Raw genomic sequence first — 17,251 nt, forward strand, 5'->3', positions numbered from 1 at the left:
GGGCCGGCACCGTGCGGATTTCAACCGGCGTTTGTTTGGCTATCAAAGGCCATTGTTTCACCACCGGTGGGCGAACTTTAACCTTGAAACATGAACTTCAGTGTACATTAGCCTTCAGCACCTTCAAAGTCAGTAGTCTGAGATGGATTCATGATTCCAACTGCCGGACCCCCCCAAAGTTGTGAAAACGTATAGACGTGGTGGTCCTATCGAAGCTCATCCACAATCATCACTGTAGGTGGATGTTGTACATTATGTAGTGTCTGTTACAGAGCATGAAAGGACTAAAGAGGACCAGATAAAAGTGTAGGTGCCGCTAGGTTCATACACCGCATCATATGTATGACAGTGACATTCTCAGTGTTAACTTATCCACTTGGACGCTTACGGGTCTTTTTGGTTACATTTGTACACTCTGAGTTAATTCAACAGTAGGACTTTACTATGCATTGTCTGAGTGTAAGATGAAGTGATGAAAGAGAACCAGATAAAAGTCTCAGTCATAAACATATTTTCAAGAGATCTCCCTCAAATGTGCCCTGGAAGCACTGCATGTTGTTCAGTCTCTCTCTCTCACTTTTTCTCTGTCTCTCTGTGTCTCTCTCTCTGTCTGTAAGAGGAGGAAATGACAAAAGAAAACCACATAGAAGTCTTCGTCATCAAAATATTTTCAAGAGATCTCTGTCAAACGTGCCCTGGAAGCACTGCATGTGATGCGTGCAAACACACCCTCTCTCTCTTTCTCTCGCTCACTGTATGGAATGTTGTATACACAGTGACATGATACACTATCAGTCACCGTGGCTGTGGCTGGCAGGAGACCATCTGGTCGCTGGGGACTCTTATTCTGTACATGGATACTTCTCCCATGGGCTTTGTCTCAAGATGTGGAGTTTCAACAAAATAATACGAAATCCAGAAAAGTTATTTTCTGGATTTAATATTAATTTCCCATTCTTCATCAAATGAAAATAAAACACACATTATTTTTTTAAAGTTGCAGTGCCATTGAGGCTTATTTCCTCCTAAATAAGATAATTGGGCTTTAATACTGTTATAATATCCGGATTGGTTTTCTTCCCAAAACTGTACATAAAAAGCTTGATTTCTGTGGACACAGCCAACAGCTCATTACAAACACTGAATCTGACTTTATCACTGCCCACTTGAGACTTGAAACTGTCACCAAAGCACTTCTCTCTCTCCATCTGTCTCCTTTGCTAAATGGAAATAATGATCTTTTTTAACACTTCTATTAATAAAAGCTGCTTAACAACAAAAATGCTGGTTTAACATTAGCTGCAGAAATACATTTATTATTGTACATGCATGGATTACATAGATTATCAAGATGTTCCACAGTCCCTTGATTATACATTTCCAGGTTGTTGAGGTGCATTCACTTTTTTTTGGAGCGAGAGGGGCGATTTCAATATAAAGTCAGTGTGATGTTCGGTACATGGTTCTGATACGTCAGGAGTCCAGTCTGTTTGTATTTGCCCAGTTTGCCAGCTTACATTGAGAAACTGAAAATACACAGGCGAGACATCCTCCCACACTTTAACCACACCAGGTGGCCTAGACTCTAAGCCCTAGAGGAGTACGGATGACTCTTTAAATTCTAAATGAAAAACAGAAAAAAAGTGTTAGGAGAGTGGAGCAGAACCGATGATAGACGTTTTTGGTCATCTACACCACGTCTGTTCCCTCCTCTGCTCCTCGGATCCCCATAAGGTTCCTATTTTAACCATTTCACGCCCTGACGCCAGTCAAGCAGTCCATGTAAGAGTCTAAATGGCCCTGGTCCATTGCACTGGGAAACATCAAACAATCAGGCCTAAGCTCTGCTGAGCCGTGTCTAAGATCCAAAATGTCTGCAAAAATAACACCGCTAAGGCCCCGTCTGGGCTGTCGTGTTACACCGTCAGCCCTTTCCGGCCCTGCTTTGATTTGTTCCAGTGAGAAATGGAGCTTTGGTCTGAGCAGGGGTGGTCTGGGTTCAGTGGTCAGCAATGTGAAGCTACAGTTTTGATATTAGCTACTGGAGTAGGGTTAATAATGGTACTGCAGAGTTTTGGTGAAGGGACGGTGGCTGCTACATGTACAGTAACTGTTAAATCGCTAACTCTAGCTAATACAATATGCTATTCCATGCAGTTTTTATTTTTGCAGCTGTGCTCCTGCAAGCATTTCACTGCCTGCAATGTTTCTACTTTGCTGTGTTGTGGTGCATGGTATGCAATGGTGGACAGTAACAAAGTACGTTACTCGAGTACATTTCTTTGAGTACCTGTACTTTACTTGAATATTTGTATTTTTGGAGACTTACCGTATGACTTTTCCGCTGCTACATTTCAAAGACACATATTGCACTTTTGACTCCACTACCTTTCTAGGAATGGAACATTAATTACATTAAGCCATATTTCAAATATAGTGAAAATAGCAGATCTGTAAGCTCACAACGTGTCAAAACGTGTTGTGAGCTTGTAGATCTGCTATTTTCAATATTATGTTTAGAACATTTCTGGAAAATCATTGCATTTTCAATATAGCTATGATATTAAAAAGATAATGCACTTTGTAACTTGTACTTGTGAATATTTTTAAAAGCACACACTTTTGACTACTTGTTATTTTTAAAAGTAAGTACTCCAGTACTTTAACTTATCTACACATTTGACTGTGCAAGTTTCACTTTTAGTTGAGTAATATTTGATGTATTCTTTGCATCATGTACTGGGGTACATCAGTGTCCTCCACTGATGGTATGACAATAAATCACCTTGAACCTTGCACCTACGCACTAAGCAACTATGATGAAGACAAGATCACAGATTAGTCTGAGCCACCACAAGGCCCTCTGTGTTGTGTCTCAAAGCCTTGAAGCTGGTCCCCTTCAGTCTGTGAGAGAGCACTCAGGAAGTGGTGCTGGGGTGGTTTGGGTAGGCTCAATCATTTCAGCTGAATCCCCCCGTCAGTAAATTACCTTGGAACTGTTAGCATTAGCAGTCTGTGTCAAATCTTACCCCCCAAGGGGTGATAAGCTAAAACGTATGGTATCAAAGCCTATTACTGTGTGCATTTGAAAAATACGATAGCCCTATATGGTATATCGTTTATACCGCTGTACTGTTTTCTCCTCTCCTATCTCTCTGTTTTGTGGGTGGTTTGAATTCGAAATAAAGTTTTCCTCTGTAGAGTCGTGGAGGTGGAATGTACCTCTGTGAATGTCTATATAATCCATTATTAGCTCGGTAAAACTGACTTTTACATCGTGCAATTTGGTAATTTTGCGACCAATTGCAATGCATGATGAGCATGGCTTTTTAAAAGTACAACCCAGGTTTGTTAAAAAACGCATCTGAGCCTCTCTGTTGTGCAGTGGCTTGGTGGTTTAGGCACATTTACCTGACTCATTGTTGGGTATAAATGACCGTTGTTTGTCACTGGAGAAGTTAAAAGCTTAGAGCTAATATGGTCCTCATGGACAGGGCCCAGCAGAAATGCACGCGTGCACACACTCACTCACGCACGCGCGCGCACAGACAAAGCTTCATCCCCTTTCTTGGCCTCCCCCTTTACCAGCTGTGCCAATTAAATTACACCATAGTACAAAACAGCTAAATAATAGATGATAGGTCCTTTATCTCGGCTGCACCCGCCTTTTCATTTAGCCTTTATCCTCAACACGCCTGCCTCTTCACTGAATCGCTTGTCCTACTTCACTGCCTTGTGTACACCCATGTATTCAAGCTCGTCTGCCAATCATCCACCTTCTGGTGTTCAATTAAAATCCATATGTTTCTGATGTCAGTTTGTTAGGTGTTAGACATCGTTTCTTTGGTTTGACGTTCATGTGGACAGTTGTTTTTGCATATTTCAGAGCTGCCAGGTGGTGGATAAAGGTTCTACCACATTGAAAGTCTCTCCTAGCTTGTTGTCTTTCAGTCTCTCTCTCTAACTAACTAACTCAATCAACTAACTCTCTCACAGTAGCAGTCATGACCTGAAGCTACGTGCATGACTGCGGCAGTTTATTTTCTTTCTTTTCGTGTGTGTGTGTGTGTGTGTGTGTGTGTGTGTGTGTGTGTGTGTGTGTGTGTGTGTGTGTGTGTGTGTGTGTGTGTGTGTGTGTGTGTGTGTGTGTGTGTGTGTGTGTGTGTGTGTGTGTGTGTGTGTGTGTGCCTCCTATCCCTTTAATTTTCCACCATAATTCTTATGTCATATCTGAACCCTCCCTCCCACAGTTTGTGAGTATTGTTAATTCATCATTTCAGTACAGGTTAAGTGGTGTCATTAACTGAACGAAAGTAAAACCATCGTGGTGATGGTTTGACTTTTCCCCTCCCTCAAGCACATGTTATTGTAAGCATACCATGAGTCCCCAACCAATTGAGGAGTAGTTTAACTTCACTATAATTCAACTTCACTTTAAATTAGTTAAATACAAACAATGAACGAGTGACTATTGTAGGGGCGAGGGGGGGTCCATGGTCTATTCAGAGGTTTGTGACCCCTGTATTAGGACACCACACAACACCACCAAAATACTGTATTTTCTACTAACTATAGTGACACGTGTATCCTTCTGTTTACAGCACCCCTTTGTGAGCTCAGTAACGACCAACCGGCCGCTGCGGGAGCTGGTGGCGGAGGCCAAGGCTGAGGTCATGGAGGAAATTGAAGACAATAGAGAGGAAGGCGAGGAGGATGACACCGCAGAACTCACTGTGGTACGTCAACTGCAACCCCTCCGCCCACCTTCTCCTTACTCCCCTTTCAATTCTTTCTTTGTTCGCTTGTTGTCTTATTGTTTGTTTTTTATTTGGAAAGTGTGCCGTCAATTCCTGTAAAGCTTGGCGATTGACCTCTGTCAATTGCAAGAGGTCAATCTCTGTGCAAAAGGATCAGAAGTTCCATGTTGCCCCCTACAAAAAAAATGTTCTCTATGTGTTTTGCTTTTCCCCATTGATGTCATACAGTACTTGGTGTGCTATAATTAGTATTTAAGGCAGCTAGTAAGCTAGACATTCTGTTTTATTCAGGTGCATGAAAGTGTACTACTACCGAGCAAACGCTAAACTAATAGCAGCCACAGCAATAGTCTAGACTGAAGTCAAGTGTGAAATGCTTCTGTATATCTACATTCTACTACGCTGGCTACATGCGTTTTTAATTCCCCTGCATGGGGATTCTTGTACTATTTCAGCCAAGGACCCACATGTGGATTTGTACCTTGTGGATGAACGAAACACATTGTAGGCACCCACTACTAGCCTGTGTCCCATTTTGGGATGGGTTTGTGGTCATTCTTACACACATACCATTCTCTGGTGCTCGGCCAAACTGCGTCAGATGGTTCACAACTCTTCTCCAAAATGCATTTTTTTCTATCCCCATTGGGATACCCCGCCTGGTATGATTTCTAGGGTGAAAACCATGTTTTGAGACCCAGGATCCTATGTTATTATGTCATCAGTTGACATTCTTTCTCATTTCACTCTATCATTTTGTCCTGTCTCATACTTGAGCGTCCCTCGCCGAGGTCTGGAGTTGTCTGTGTGTGTGCTCTGACTGAGGTTTCGTAAGGTTCACTGGTCGTAGTAGACCTGGGACTGTGGGAGTGTGTCTTTTAATGTTAAGCTCTACAACTCGCAGAACGATGCGAGGGACACGCACACAAACACACTACTTCCTACTACCAAAAAAACACTTTTCCTTTCTTTTTGAAGTCCTTGTTGACCTTCGTGGAGTGCTCAGCGTTTCTTGTAAACACGGCCTTCCGGTGCCTGCCAACAAGGACCGAAGGTTCCCTCGAGCATTTAACCCATTAAGAGCTGGAATGCATCTGTGTCATTTTTTGATTTGAGCTAAAAAGCATTATTTTACACTTTGGCTATTCAAAAATAGCCGATCTACAAGCTCATAGCGCGGCACTAGTGCCGCGCTATGAGCTTGTAGATCTGCTATTTTTGAAAAATCGTGAAGATGTGTGCAAATCTTTGAATATATATATATTATTTTATATATATTATTTTAAAGCGAACATTTTTAACTCAAATCTTTGCTTCTGGGGGTCCCTGGAACAACATATTTTGAGATGGCGGTTGGCGGCCAAATACATATCATTTTGGGGGTCCTTGACATGAAAAGGTTTGAGCACCACTGATATAGAAACATACGTTTTTTAGAAGACATTTGTAGAATCGGCTTCAGGTCTTAATGGGTTAATGGTGGGCACTTGATTAGAAGGTGACGCAGTATCGGTGTGCCCGTAGCCACAAACAAAGGACAGAGACCGGAACACAGCCATTCAGCCACACAGCACAGCTAAATATAGGCGCTGCTCTGGGTCTAACTGCACCGTCAAATCCTGAGTGTTGATTTCACTCTGCGTGTACAAAAGGTCCATTTGGTTCCATTTTGTACACTCTCAGAGTTGAGTTAAGGCATGATTTTACTGTGTAATAATAATGTATAGAAACACTATCACCGCCCAACCTGTGACTGAGTGAGTTATTTAGACAGGGATCTGCCATGGTTTACTGAATGTAAACAACAAACAGCATGCTGCTGGCCCAAAGCCAATCTGGATCTGAAAAATGATTTTCATAAGTGGAAATGTTGTTTGTGAGGAATGTGTTAACCCATTAAGAGCTGAAGCCGATTCTACAACTGCCGTCTACATCAGTTTTCTGAAAAACTTATGTTGCTATATCAGTGGTTCTCAAACTTTTTCATGTCAAGGACCCCCAAAATTGGCCGCCGACCCCCATCTCAAAATATTTTGTCCCAGGGGCCCCCAGAAGCAAATATTTTAGTAAAAAAAAAAGCTTTGTAAAATCTATTATATTCAAAGATGTGCACACATTTTCACGATTAAAAAAAAAAAAAAAAAAAAAAAAATAGCAGATCAAGACAAGCTCATAGCGCGGCATGAAGTGACACGCTATGAGCTTGTATATCTGCTATTTTTTAACAGCCAACCAATGTGCTATATATTTAGCTAAAATCTAAAATGACTTTCCCGGTTTTAATGGGTTAAGTAGGGATTAGATTGGAGTCGTCACACAACTCCAATATATTTCGAATAGATCAATATTTAAAAAGTAGTCCTGTGAAGTCCAAGGGCATAAAACATGTTGACCAACTTCCTTACTACTGTTGGCCAACTTCCTTACTACAGTTGAACAGGATACATAATTTCACCATCAAATTAAATATGTTAGTCGCTAGATTATTTCTCACATTATCATTTTCTGGTGAAAGAAAGAACCCTCCCAATCATTTTGTAATGGGTGATTATGCTTTTACGACCTTGTTAGATTATGGTTCTGATGATTCCCTCAGACTGTTAAAGGGCACATTAATATTCATGCTGCGTCTCTGTCTAGACGAGCCGTTCTGCTGTGTCTCATAATCATCACTTTCCATATCCGCGTTGTTCAGCAAACTGAGAAATCATTACTTTTCAGTCCACTATCACTTCGCCGTTTGAATCTCATCTCTTTTACTCTCCATCTTGTCTCCCAGAGGACAATTGCCAAATATCTCAGATGCACACAAACACGCAGAGACACACAGTCACGCAGGTTAGCTAGTCGTAAACAGCCTTAAAGGTCTTGGACCCCAGCCAGGGTGAGTTAGACTTGCAGTTCCTCCCTAGCAATCCATCATACACAGCCAGACAGTGGTGTTTTCAGAGGGCCCATCATAAAGATGTGTGATGACGGCAGAGAGATAATTCAAGAGGCAGAATTGCTCAGCCAGTCAGATGGCTGTAAAAATGATCATGAACTTACTTTTAAGAGCCATTCTGTTCTTTAAGGGCTTTAAAACCTATTTCAGAGTTAGGCGTTTGAGGGGATTGTTTAAGACAGAAACAGTTTGACAAGTTGGTCAGTCCTCTAATTTAACGTCAATATTGACCCTCACAGATGGTCCTCTTACAACCCACCAGGCTCCTGTACACATACTGCTTCAGGAAATACCAAGCTAGTCACCATTCCTACACATGAGCCATCATTTAAAGTGCCCTTCCATCTCTGTAATTATTAGAGCTATTTATTACCTGTTTGATAGCCAACCAGGCCAGGTGCATTAGAGCTATTTATTACCTGTTTGATAGCCATACCAAGGCAGGTGCAAGCAGAGAGGGTTCCAACAGTGGTTGGAACTGAACAAGAATGGCTGCATTCCTGCCAAACCAAAAGGTCAATGGTCCCTCGCTACTTGTGTGTAGCTAAGAGGACTTTGGCCATTAGCTTTTGGGAATATCCCAAACAGTAATGAGGCTAAAAACATTAGCACCTGGGACAAAACCAATAGCATAGATGCTAACATGGAGGCTGTCAGTAGATGTTTTCTCTTACTTTGACACCTTTATCGACAATGAAAACATATCTACAAATGCATACATAGGCCCACTATTATTAAAAGGATAAAACGCAATAAAGCTGACAGCTGACAGCGGTCCTTCTCATATTCGTGCATGACAATGATGCCCTTTCTTTCTCTTCTGTCCTTGTGATTTCATTTCAGTCACCGGGCAAGGAGCCATGCCAGACCAGTCAAACCAGTATGGAAGTAGACCAGACTCCGGACACCCCAAGCCCCACCACGCCCACCCCAATCCCCAGGGAGGAGGCCCGTGCCAGCACCCCAGTGGATCAGCACCCGGACAAAGGTGTGGTGGCTGTCCCAGTTCCCATGCCCCGCCTGAAGCCCCAAGATGACCAGGAGGAGCTGGTCGATAAGCTCTCCGACGAGGTCATCGGCGACTTGGACAAGCCGGAGAGCGAGGCTTCCACCAAGACCTCAAGCACAGACTCGGGCATCGAGGATGGGAAGAGCAGTCCCAGCTCAGAGGAGGAGAAGGTTCAATTTGTTTTTCTTCTGAAACACACTATCGGACAATATTCACACGGCGCACCTTTTTGCTCTTATGTCATATGCATAGGGGTGGTGTTTCCCACCCCTCCAAGTTTGAAGTCGATGATCTTAGCTGTTATTCATTAGGTGATACACCAGATTTAAGTTTAGAATAAAACAACATCCAAAAATTCAGTCATTTGGCGAATCAGAGAAAAACATTTCAATCCCTTATTATTGACACCTGTCACTTGTTATGGGGGTTCAACTCAATATTAATTTTGATGTATGGCTGGGCAATACTGAAAATATATCGAAACGGATATTTAGAACCAATAACCGACTTGCAACCGAATAATAATAATATTTATTTATATTTCTTTGTAAATATCAACAAATTGGCACAAAAATAGTTCTAGTAGATTTTTTAAATAATCAACTGAATCGATTAATCTGGTTTAACGACATAACCCTGAATTATGCTTCTATATACGATGGTGTTAAAATAGCCGATCTATAAGCTAGCAACGCCCGTGACGCATCGAGAGCTTTGTAGATCTGCTGTGTTCACCATGTTTCTTTTCTTTTAATAATTGTTCATTAATCGAGGCAAAAGTTTGAAATAATTGTGATATTGATTTGAAGTCATATCGCCCAGCCCTATTAAGAAGGTAGTTGTTAATCTTTGGTACTTGTTAATCTTTGGCACAATGAATATGCAGGCAGTCGATGTACAAGTGTGCACAAGTAACGTTATTCAATTCAACCCCTAAGGTGGTGGACACACCAGAGACGGAACAGCCACCGTCGCTGGCCCAGCCCGAGGAGGTATCCGAGGAGAGCGTCGACATCATCATGGTGCCAGCAGAACCGGAAGTCCCCAAGGCCCTAGTGGCCAAGGAGGAGACCGGCCCCACCGTGAACGGCGAGCTACCGGCTACCCCCGCCCCTACCATCACCGTCACCACCACCACCGTCACCCCTGTCACCCCAAGCCCCACTCCCACCCCGGTACCAGCACCTCGCTCGGGGCTGAACGGCAGCCTTAGAAATGGTTCTGAGAGGGCGTCCATAGGATCCAACGCAGAGTGCACGTCGCCCCGCAGCAACGGGAGGATGACCAGCCATCGCTACTCGGACGCTGGGAGCGTGGCGTCGGAGAGCATGGACCTGTCGGTGGTGTCTCTGCACAGCAGGGACACCATCTCACTCTCTGTCAAGGTACTGCAAGTCGGTGCAAAGCACGTATTGTAACACATAAAACACACATAATAATAATAATAATAAACTTTATTTGTGGCACCTTTCATGACATGAAATGCAGCACAAAGTACTTTACAGAGCAAGAATAAAGCACAAGTGCTTTACGGAAAAAGTACAAAATGATTAACAATGAAGCAAAAAAGAAAAGCAAAAACATAAAACATCATTAAAAACATAACAAAAAAGGCAGTGAATCAGGCAAAACAGTGAGGACATGAATAACAACACAGATTTCAAAATCGGCTAAAAGCAAGAGTGAAGAAATGGGTCTTCAGCTGTGCTTTAAAGCTATCTACATGCAGAGGCTATCTGTCTTAGGTGTAATGGGAGTTTATTCCTTCCGTAGAAGCAGAATGCTGCTTCACCGTGTTTTTATGTCATTGTAGGCACTTCGAGCAGGTCAGCACTAGAAGACCGAGTTACGGCCTGGCTCTATTTAAAAATAGCAAATGGTACATTTGTTATCTATTATGTAAAATAATAAATCACATAACTAAAAACAAAACATCCGGCAAAATCAGATTTTAAGTACAAAGAATACCCGGTAGTATAACTACTGATAAATTATGCATCACCAAGAAGTAAGCAGTGGTCATAAGTCAGGTTAGTTATTCACATGGAAATGCACACTAAATATCTCTAGAGTTTGCCTGCGCACTTGTATCTACGTGGCTACGTGGTACCTTGCCAAATCTTGAGTGTTGATGTCTCTTGAGAGTAAAAATGGACCCGGGTCTTTTTTTTACACTCACTGTGGATGTGTCATTCTGATGTGCGTGCCGTGCATCAGCAATATCCTGCTGATGATGCATGTTTGACTAATGACGATATCTAACCAGCTTATAATCATTACGTCCCTCTTACCCTTTATTTGGAGAACCATATACAGTAGATAGACTGGATAGGACACACTGATAATATAGATAAGTAAACTAATAAATATGCAATAAAAGCAAGTTGTAATGGGTTGTCCCTTTTCATTAAGCCCACCTTTTTTTAGCTGTGCAGTCTTCTGTACCAGTACTGCTGGTGCGCGTCAAACTTTAGAACCCGTCGGTTTGAACATTAACACTTACCACCCTTGTGAGTGCGTTTTTTTTGTCAACTCTATTTTGGGGTAAATATAACATGGGCCATCCTTGACTAAATGGACGGGGGGTAGCACAAGGTGTTAGAAGTGTGATGCTGACCCACGGTAGCTGGAGAACGGTCTGTTGGGTCCCCTCCTTGGAAAAACGTGGAGACTGTATAGCGTGTTGTGTTTTGGACTGTGGGTGTGTACTCTCTTAAACAGAGTGTAGCCTGTCTTCCATTAAGCATGACTCTCACATAACGCCCTCAATGGGAGGGTGGGGTCAGGGAATGAAACTAGCTGATGCTCTCAAATGTGGAACTGTTATTCATTTAGTCAGCTGGATTGAGGAAATGTATTTGAAAGCATTTATAATAAATAACTAATGATAATATTAAACGTGTTAATAAATGTGCACGGCGCATTTCGCAGCAAGGTTATAAAGTGCTTTACAACACAAGATAAAAATTACAGCAGCATAACACCAGAGATAAATGTACTGTATACAGCACACACACATACTATACACACACACACACACAGACAAAATAGCAGGGAGTACTCAATAAGCTGACCAAACCAGATTGCCAGTATCATCCTCTTGAAATCTATTCTGAAACTCACAAGCAATGTCAAGGTTTCATAGCAACAAAAACCTATGAGTATCACAGTGGGAGAAGTGGAGAAGCAAAGAGAGAGAGAGAGAGGGGAGATGGAGAGAAGAGTGAGTCTATTTTATTGTCAGATACCAAGCCTTCTGAAGCAAAATATGCAACATTTTCCATTCATTAAGACCAATGGTGACCTTTGTGTGGGTGCTATTCAGTATTCAGCACTGTGAATGGAAGCTTCTATACAGCCCATTGTGACCGCAGTGCTTCTGGACGTTTATGGACAGGCCATGATTGGAATCCTATTGACTCTGTGTGTGTGTGTGTGTGTGTGTGTGTGTGTGTGGACAGTTGTCTGTTTGCGATATGCAAGTTCTTCCAGAACACATTATTCAGCAGGCCGTTTAGACAGCGGTCCAGCCACGGAAGTGAATGGACTGCCTGTGTTTGTGGTTTAGGACTGAGATGGACTTCCTGCGTGCACGCCAACACACACAGACACAGGCAGGCAGGCACGCAGGCACATGCACGCACTTTTGCTCAAGTGCATGTATACATGTGTACAAGCCCACATGTGTGCATACAGTACATCAGGTGTGTGTGTGTGTGTGCATGGATGTGAATGATGATAGATGGGGGCGGTGGAGTCACACAGAGCCTCAAAGCCAAACACAGCAGCTGGGTGACAGACCCCCCCCCCCCCGACCCCCAAGGTCCTCTGAACACACTGTTACTGTGTACTTAATACCCCCCACCCCCCACCCCCCACACACACACACACACACACACACACAAGATTTATCATCACTATACAACGCAGTGGACCTTGACAGTATACTGTAAAGACGAGTAGGTCCCTGTAGCTACGTTGTCTGACAACACAAGCACGCGCGCACACACACAACACACGCACACACACTCGATCTCTCTCTGCTGGAGTGTGTTTGCTCAGCTGGCCTCTCATCACTGACATGGTGAGTACAGGCTGTTGATTGGCTGATGTGCAGTACAGGCTGCTGATTGGCTCAGTGCCGCCAAGAGAAGCTATGACATCACATTCTTTCATTCAGGGTTTCAACTAGGTTGGGCCATACAGACCTGTCCTATACTCTGTATCTGAATACCAGGACAGTGACGCCATTCTTCCTTCATTGCTTTCTTCATCTACTTCCTACTCTTCTTCTTTCTTTCTGTCTGTCCTTCCTTTTTCCATTCGTCACATAAGAAGTGATCATTAGCCCAGTGTTTACTGAGTGTATTTCACCATATCAGATCAGTACATGAACTCGGTGGAGGTATAGTTAGATAAAGGGATATTTGGGAATAATCATTAGTCAGCATTTTGTGCTTTCAAGGATAAGGGATTTCCTACTGACCCACTGAGGGGCCTGGACGAGTCATTCTATAATTACATAATTCACTGCAGGCCTGCAACACGATGACCAAAGAAACACATATTCTGATGGGCAGCCTTCTATAATGCAACACTCTTATTAGAATGTCAAGTGTGTTTGACTACATCTGGCTTCATCACAGCAGTTACCCAAACTAAACCTGTTAACCCAATTAGACCTGAGGCAGATTCTATACAAATGTCTTCTAAATTTAAAATGTTTCTTTATCAGTGGTTCTCAAACTTTTTTCATATCAAGGACCCCCAAAGTAATATGTATTTGGGCCGTGGACCCGCTTCTCAAAAGATTTTGTTCCAGGGACCCCCAGAAGCAAAGATTTGAGTTTTAAAAAAATCGCTTTAAAATCATATTATATTCAAAGATTTGCACACATTTTCAAGATTTTTCAACAATAGATACAAGCTTGTGTATTTTTGCTAAAATCTTAGCAGACACGGATGCTTTCCCATTTTTTTTATGGGTTAAACTATGAGTTGTGAACCAGAGTTGATCAGGTTGGTCCCAACGCAGTCGACCACTGATAATAAGAGGGGGTCCTAGAGGACAAACTATTCACTCAACTTGTGGAACAAAGACATTGTTTGTCCATTGTTTCACACAGCTGCAAAGTGTCCTAGTAGGTGGCTGATGTTGGTTGACTATGGTTGTTATGTGAACACTGGGGATTTGACTATGCGCTTAATGAATCTCCTCCTTACAGTGACAGACGTGTGTGTGACAGTCAGACAGACAGTGCTTGGGCGTTCAGTAACGTAGAACCAGCCTAACGGGAATAGCGAGGGATAGTGACATCACTGCCAGCACTCCTACTGTACCTGCATGCTGTACTATCTATTCAACAATACACCTCCATTGGCTACTGTCTATTTACAGTACACAATCACATTTACAGTACATGTTCACAAACTCACATTCACTAAACTTCAAATGAAGGCAAGCCCAAGTTTGCCAGTCTGATACAGTACATGGACAAAATCAAATCACAATATTCTTAACCAAATACCTCAATGAAGATAATTGTGGGGATGACTACTGTTTGTTTCACAATTACATTTTGGATAAATAATCATCAATAATAATGCCTATATACTAAGTGGGTAAAGGTAAATAATAGAACTAGAATAGTCAGCCAAGTTAATACAATGAATTGTAATGCAGCCTTAATCCATCTTGTCTCCCTACCAGTGTCATTCCTGTTAACTCCTTGGTTACCGCCTTCCAAGAAAGAACATTTTGCAGCCTTATTCTGCCTGATGCCATCCTTACCTCCCGCTCATTCACTGTTTTTCCTTCTCTGTGAAAACCCACTCCCCTGTCCCCCTCCCACCCACAGGACTCCCGCTTCTCCAGTAAGACTCTGAAGCGAACCAGGAAGTTTGTGGTGGACGGCGTGGAGGTCAGCGTAACCACGTCCAAGATCATCAAGGACGATGAAAAGAAGGACGAGGAGATGAGGTTTCTCAGGTAAACTTCTTCATGATGTCAGTCTTGATGTCAATCATGCTGTCAGTCTGGATGTCAATCATGATGGGGTCCAGGAACCACCAGGGGTCCTTGAGTTGGGTTCCATCTAGATTACTGATAGTTAGGAACCAAATGGACCCTCAGGGGTCTGTAACTCGGAGAGTGTACGAACGGGACCAAATGGAGCCTGTACACTCTGAGAGTTAAATTAATAGTGAAGATTTTACAGTGTAGATTATTATTATAATAATAATATATTATATAATAATATATTCTTATAATAATAATATATTATTATAATAATAATATTATAATAATAACGATTCATCCAATTTATATAGTGCTTTTCTTGGTACTCAAAGTCGCTTTACAAGAACAAACAAACAAACAAACAAAAAACTTTATTAAGAGAATAACTAGTTAAAAGGCTAAAAACTAAGCAAAAGAAAATGAAAAGGCAAAGTTGTTTTTGAGGGAGGTTTTGAACAGGGCAAGGGAGGCTTTGATGTGAGTTCCAAAGGGAGGGAGCCTAGACATAACATTTGTATCAAATGGGAGTCAGTGGTCTAATTCACATCAAACCGTGTCCTTGAAATTAAAAAGGTTAAGAATCAAAGCACTTGGCTCATCTAGGTGTATACACAGCTGGACGCTCTGTCTGTCTGTCTGTCTGTCTGTCTGTCTATTGTGCATTAGAACATACTAGATTTTTTTTGTCTCTTATTGTTTTCTCTCTTGTGAGGCTAAGGAACTCATGAGATCTGGTCCATTGTTTGATGAGGGATTGACCTATGTTAGGATGTCCCAGTTGTCCCTTCACTAAACACGGTCTAGGGAACTACATTTAGTCTAGTGTCAAGTTTAGGTCAGTTAATCCCTTGAACTGGTTAGGAGAGGTTGGGGAATTAAAAAGACAGAATGTTGTGATAACCGACCTGGAATGTACATATGGGGACACATAATGTATATTATATACAAACTATACGCCCATTTGGGCCCAATTAAACCCTTGAAATTCACAGTCTCTAAAATAGAGCATTCTTCACTATAAAAGCTTCATTTTATCAACCAAGAGTTTAAGTGACTTGAGTATTCTTTAAGTACACCGAGGACCTATCGCTGGTAACTGACACCATAGATATATACACGTAGATACCTCAGTGGCCGCTGATGTTCATTGGAGCAATGCATCAATGCGGCTGCCATATTGTCAGAGGCAATCTCCTGATGCATGGATGCCCCCATGTACTGTATGTATCTTGAAGCAGGAGGTCTGTAACATTTAAAATCATAACTCGCTGAATTCTCAACAGAGTTTGGTTTGTTTCAAATGTCAGACATGTACTGTACTTGACGTTGACATGTGATCCAGTGGCCAATGTGGTGTCTATGTATATTGTATTTGGCACTCCTGAGTGGCACTCCTATGGGTGTACACATGCACACTAACTACATGACGTTTCAAGCATTCATAGTGCACTACCAGTGCCATCTAGTGGTAGCTAAGGACATTGAATATCTATGGTTTTCAGTTCAGCTTTGGAGGCCTCAGCCTGTCAACCCTTTTGTATACCAGAACCCCATTTTATGGGGGAATTTATTTGGCAACCCCAGACTTTATTTATAGTGTGATTTCAAAGTTGAAATAAGGCATAATTAAAAATACATCACACATTGGGAGCATTGACTAGGAACATCATGAGAAAATACATTTACAACATTGTGAATGGAAGCATACAGTATATAGCCTATGTTTGTTGCAGAATCTTAAAAAAAACGAATAAAAAATACTTAATGGGAAGGATACATTTTTCTTTCTTCAGTTGTGTGACACTGCCGTCACCTTCCTGCACCCCCACAAGACCCATAGTTTGAGAACCAAAACAGTCCAATCAGACAACGCCATCTTTCTTCAAGGTTCTTATTTCATGTTAACCCACGAGGTTTGTTATGCAAAGACGTGAAGTCTGTCAAAATGTTATTAATAGTGGCTTGGAAAGGTATTTATTGGTGTTTGAACCACTTAAACCCTCTACACTTAAACTTAACCAGAGTCGGCTCTGTACTTGGATCAGACTATTTTCCCTCTACACCAACTATCTTCACCAGAAATAGCTCGAGCTTGTAGATCGTCTATTTTCAGCAAATGTTCCCCCCGGAATAGTGATGCTAGGGTTCAAGTGGTTAAAATCCCAATAAAATCATGGTTCGAATAGACATTAACGTGTGTGTGTGTGTGTGTGTGTGTGTGTGTGTGTGTGTGTGTGTGTTTGTAGACGTCAGGAGCTGCGTGAGCTGCGTCTCTTGCAGAAGGAGGAACATCGTGCTCAGGCCGTCCTCAACGCAAAACTGGATGCTCAGAAGGAACAGATGCAGAGACGCTTTGACCAGGAGATGAACGTGAGTACACACACACACACACACACACACACACACACACACACACACACACACACACACACACACACACACACACACACACACACACACACACACACACACACACACACAAACCTCTCGTGTTGTTTGTTTTTAATGTTTTCCTGCTGGGG

At 42.2% G+C, this 17,251-nt stretch overlaps 1 protein-coding gene across 2 annotated transcripts in view; it reads left to right on the forward strand.

Annotated features, from left to right (window-relative positions):
* Positions 1–17,251, forward strand: part of stk10 (serine/threonine kinase 10) — a 64,666-nt gene that overhangs the window by 38,850 nt on the left and 8,565 nt on the right. For both annotated transcript variants that reach the window (XR_014601907.1, XM_084073634.1), the window contains exons 8-12: positions 4,602–4,736; positions 8,545–8,880; positions 9,649–10,095; positions 14,569–14,699; positions 16,976–17,099. Coding sequence is in view for 1 of the 2 variants with exons in the window: in XM_084073634.1 (XP_083929760.1) it covers positions 4,602–4,736; positions 8,545–8,880; positions 9,649–10,095; positions 14,569–14,699; positions 16,976–17,099 (1,173 nt within the window). In the remaining variant the exon portion in view is untranslated. The remainder of the gene's footprint in view (positions 1–4,601; positions 4,737–8,544; positions 8,881–9,648; positions 10,096–14,568; positions 14,700–16,975; positions 17,100–17,251) is intronic.

This window comes from Gymnoscopelus microlampas (assembly GCF_963454915.1).
Source record: "Gymnoscopelus microlampas genome assembly, chromosome: 12".
NCBI classification, from domain to species: Eukaryota; Metazoa; Chordata; class Actinopteri; order Myctophiformes; family Myctophidae; genus Gymnoscopelus; species Gymnoscopelus microlampas.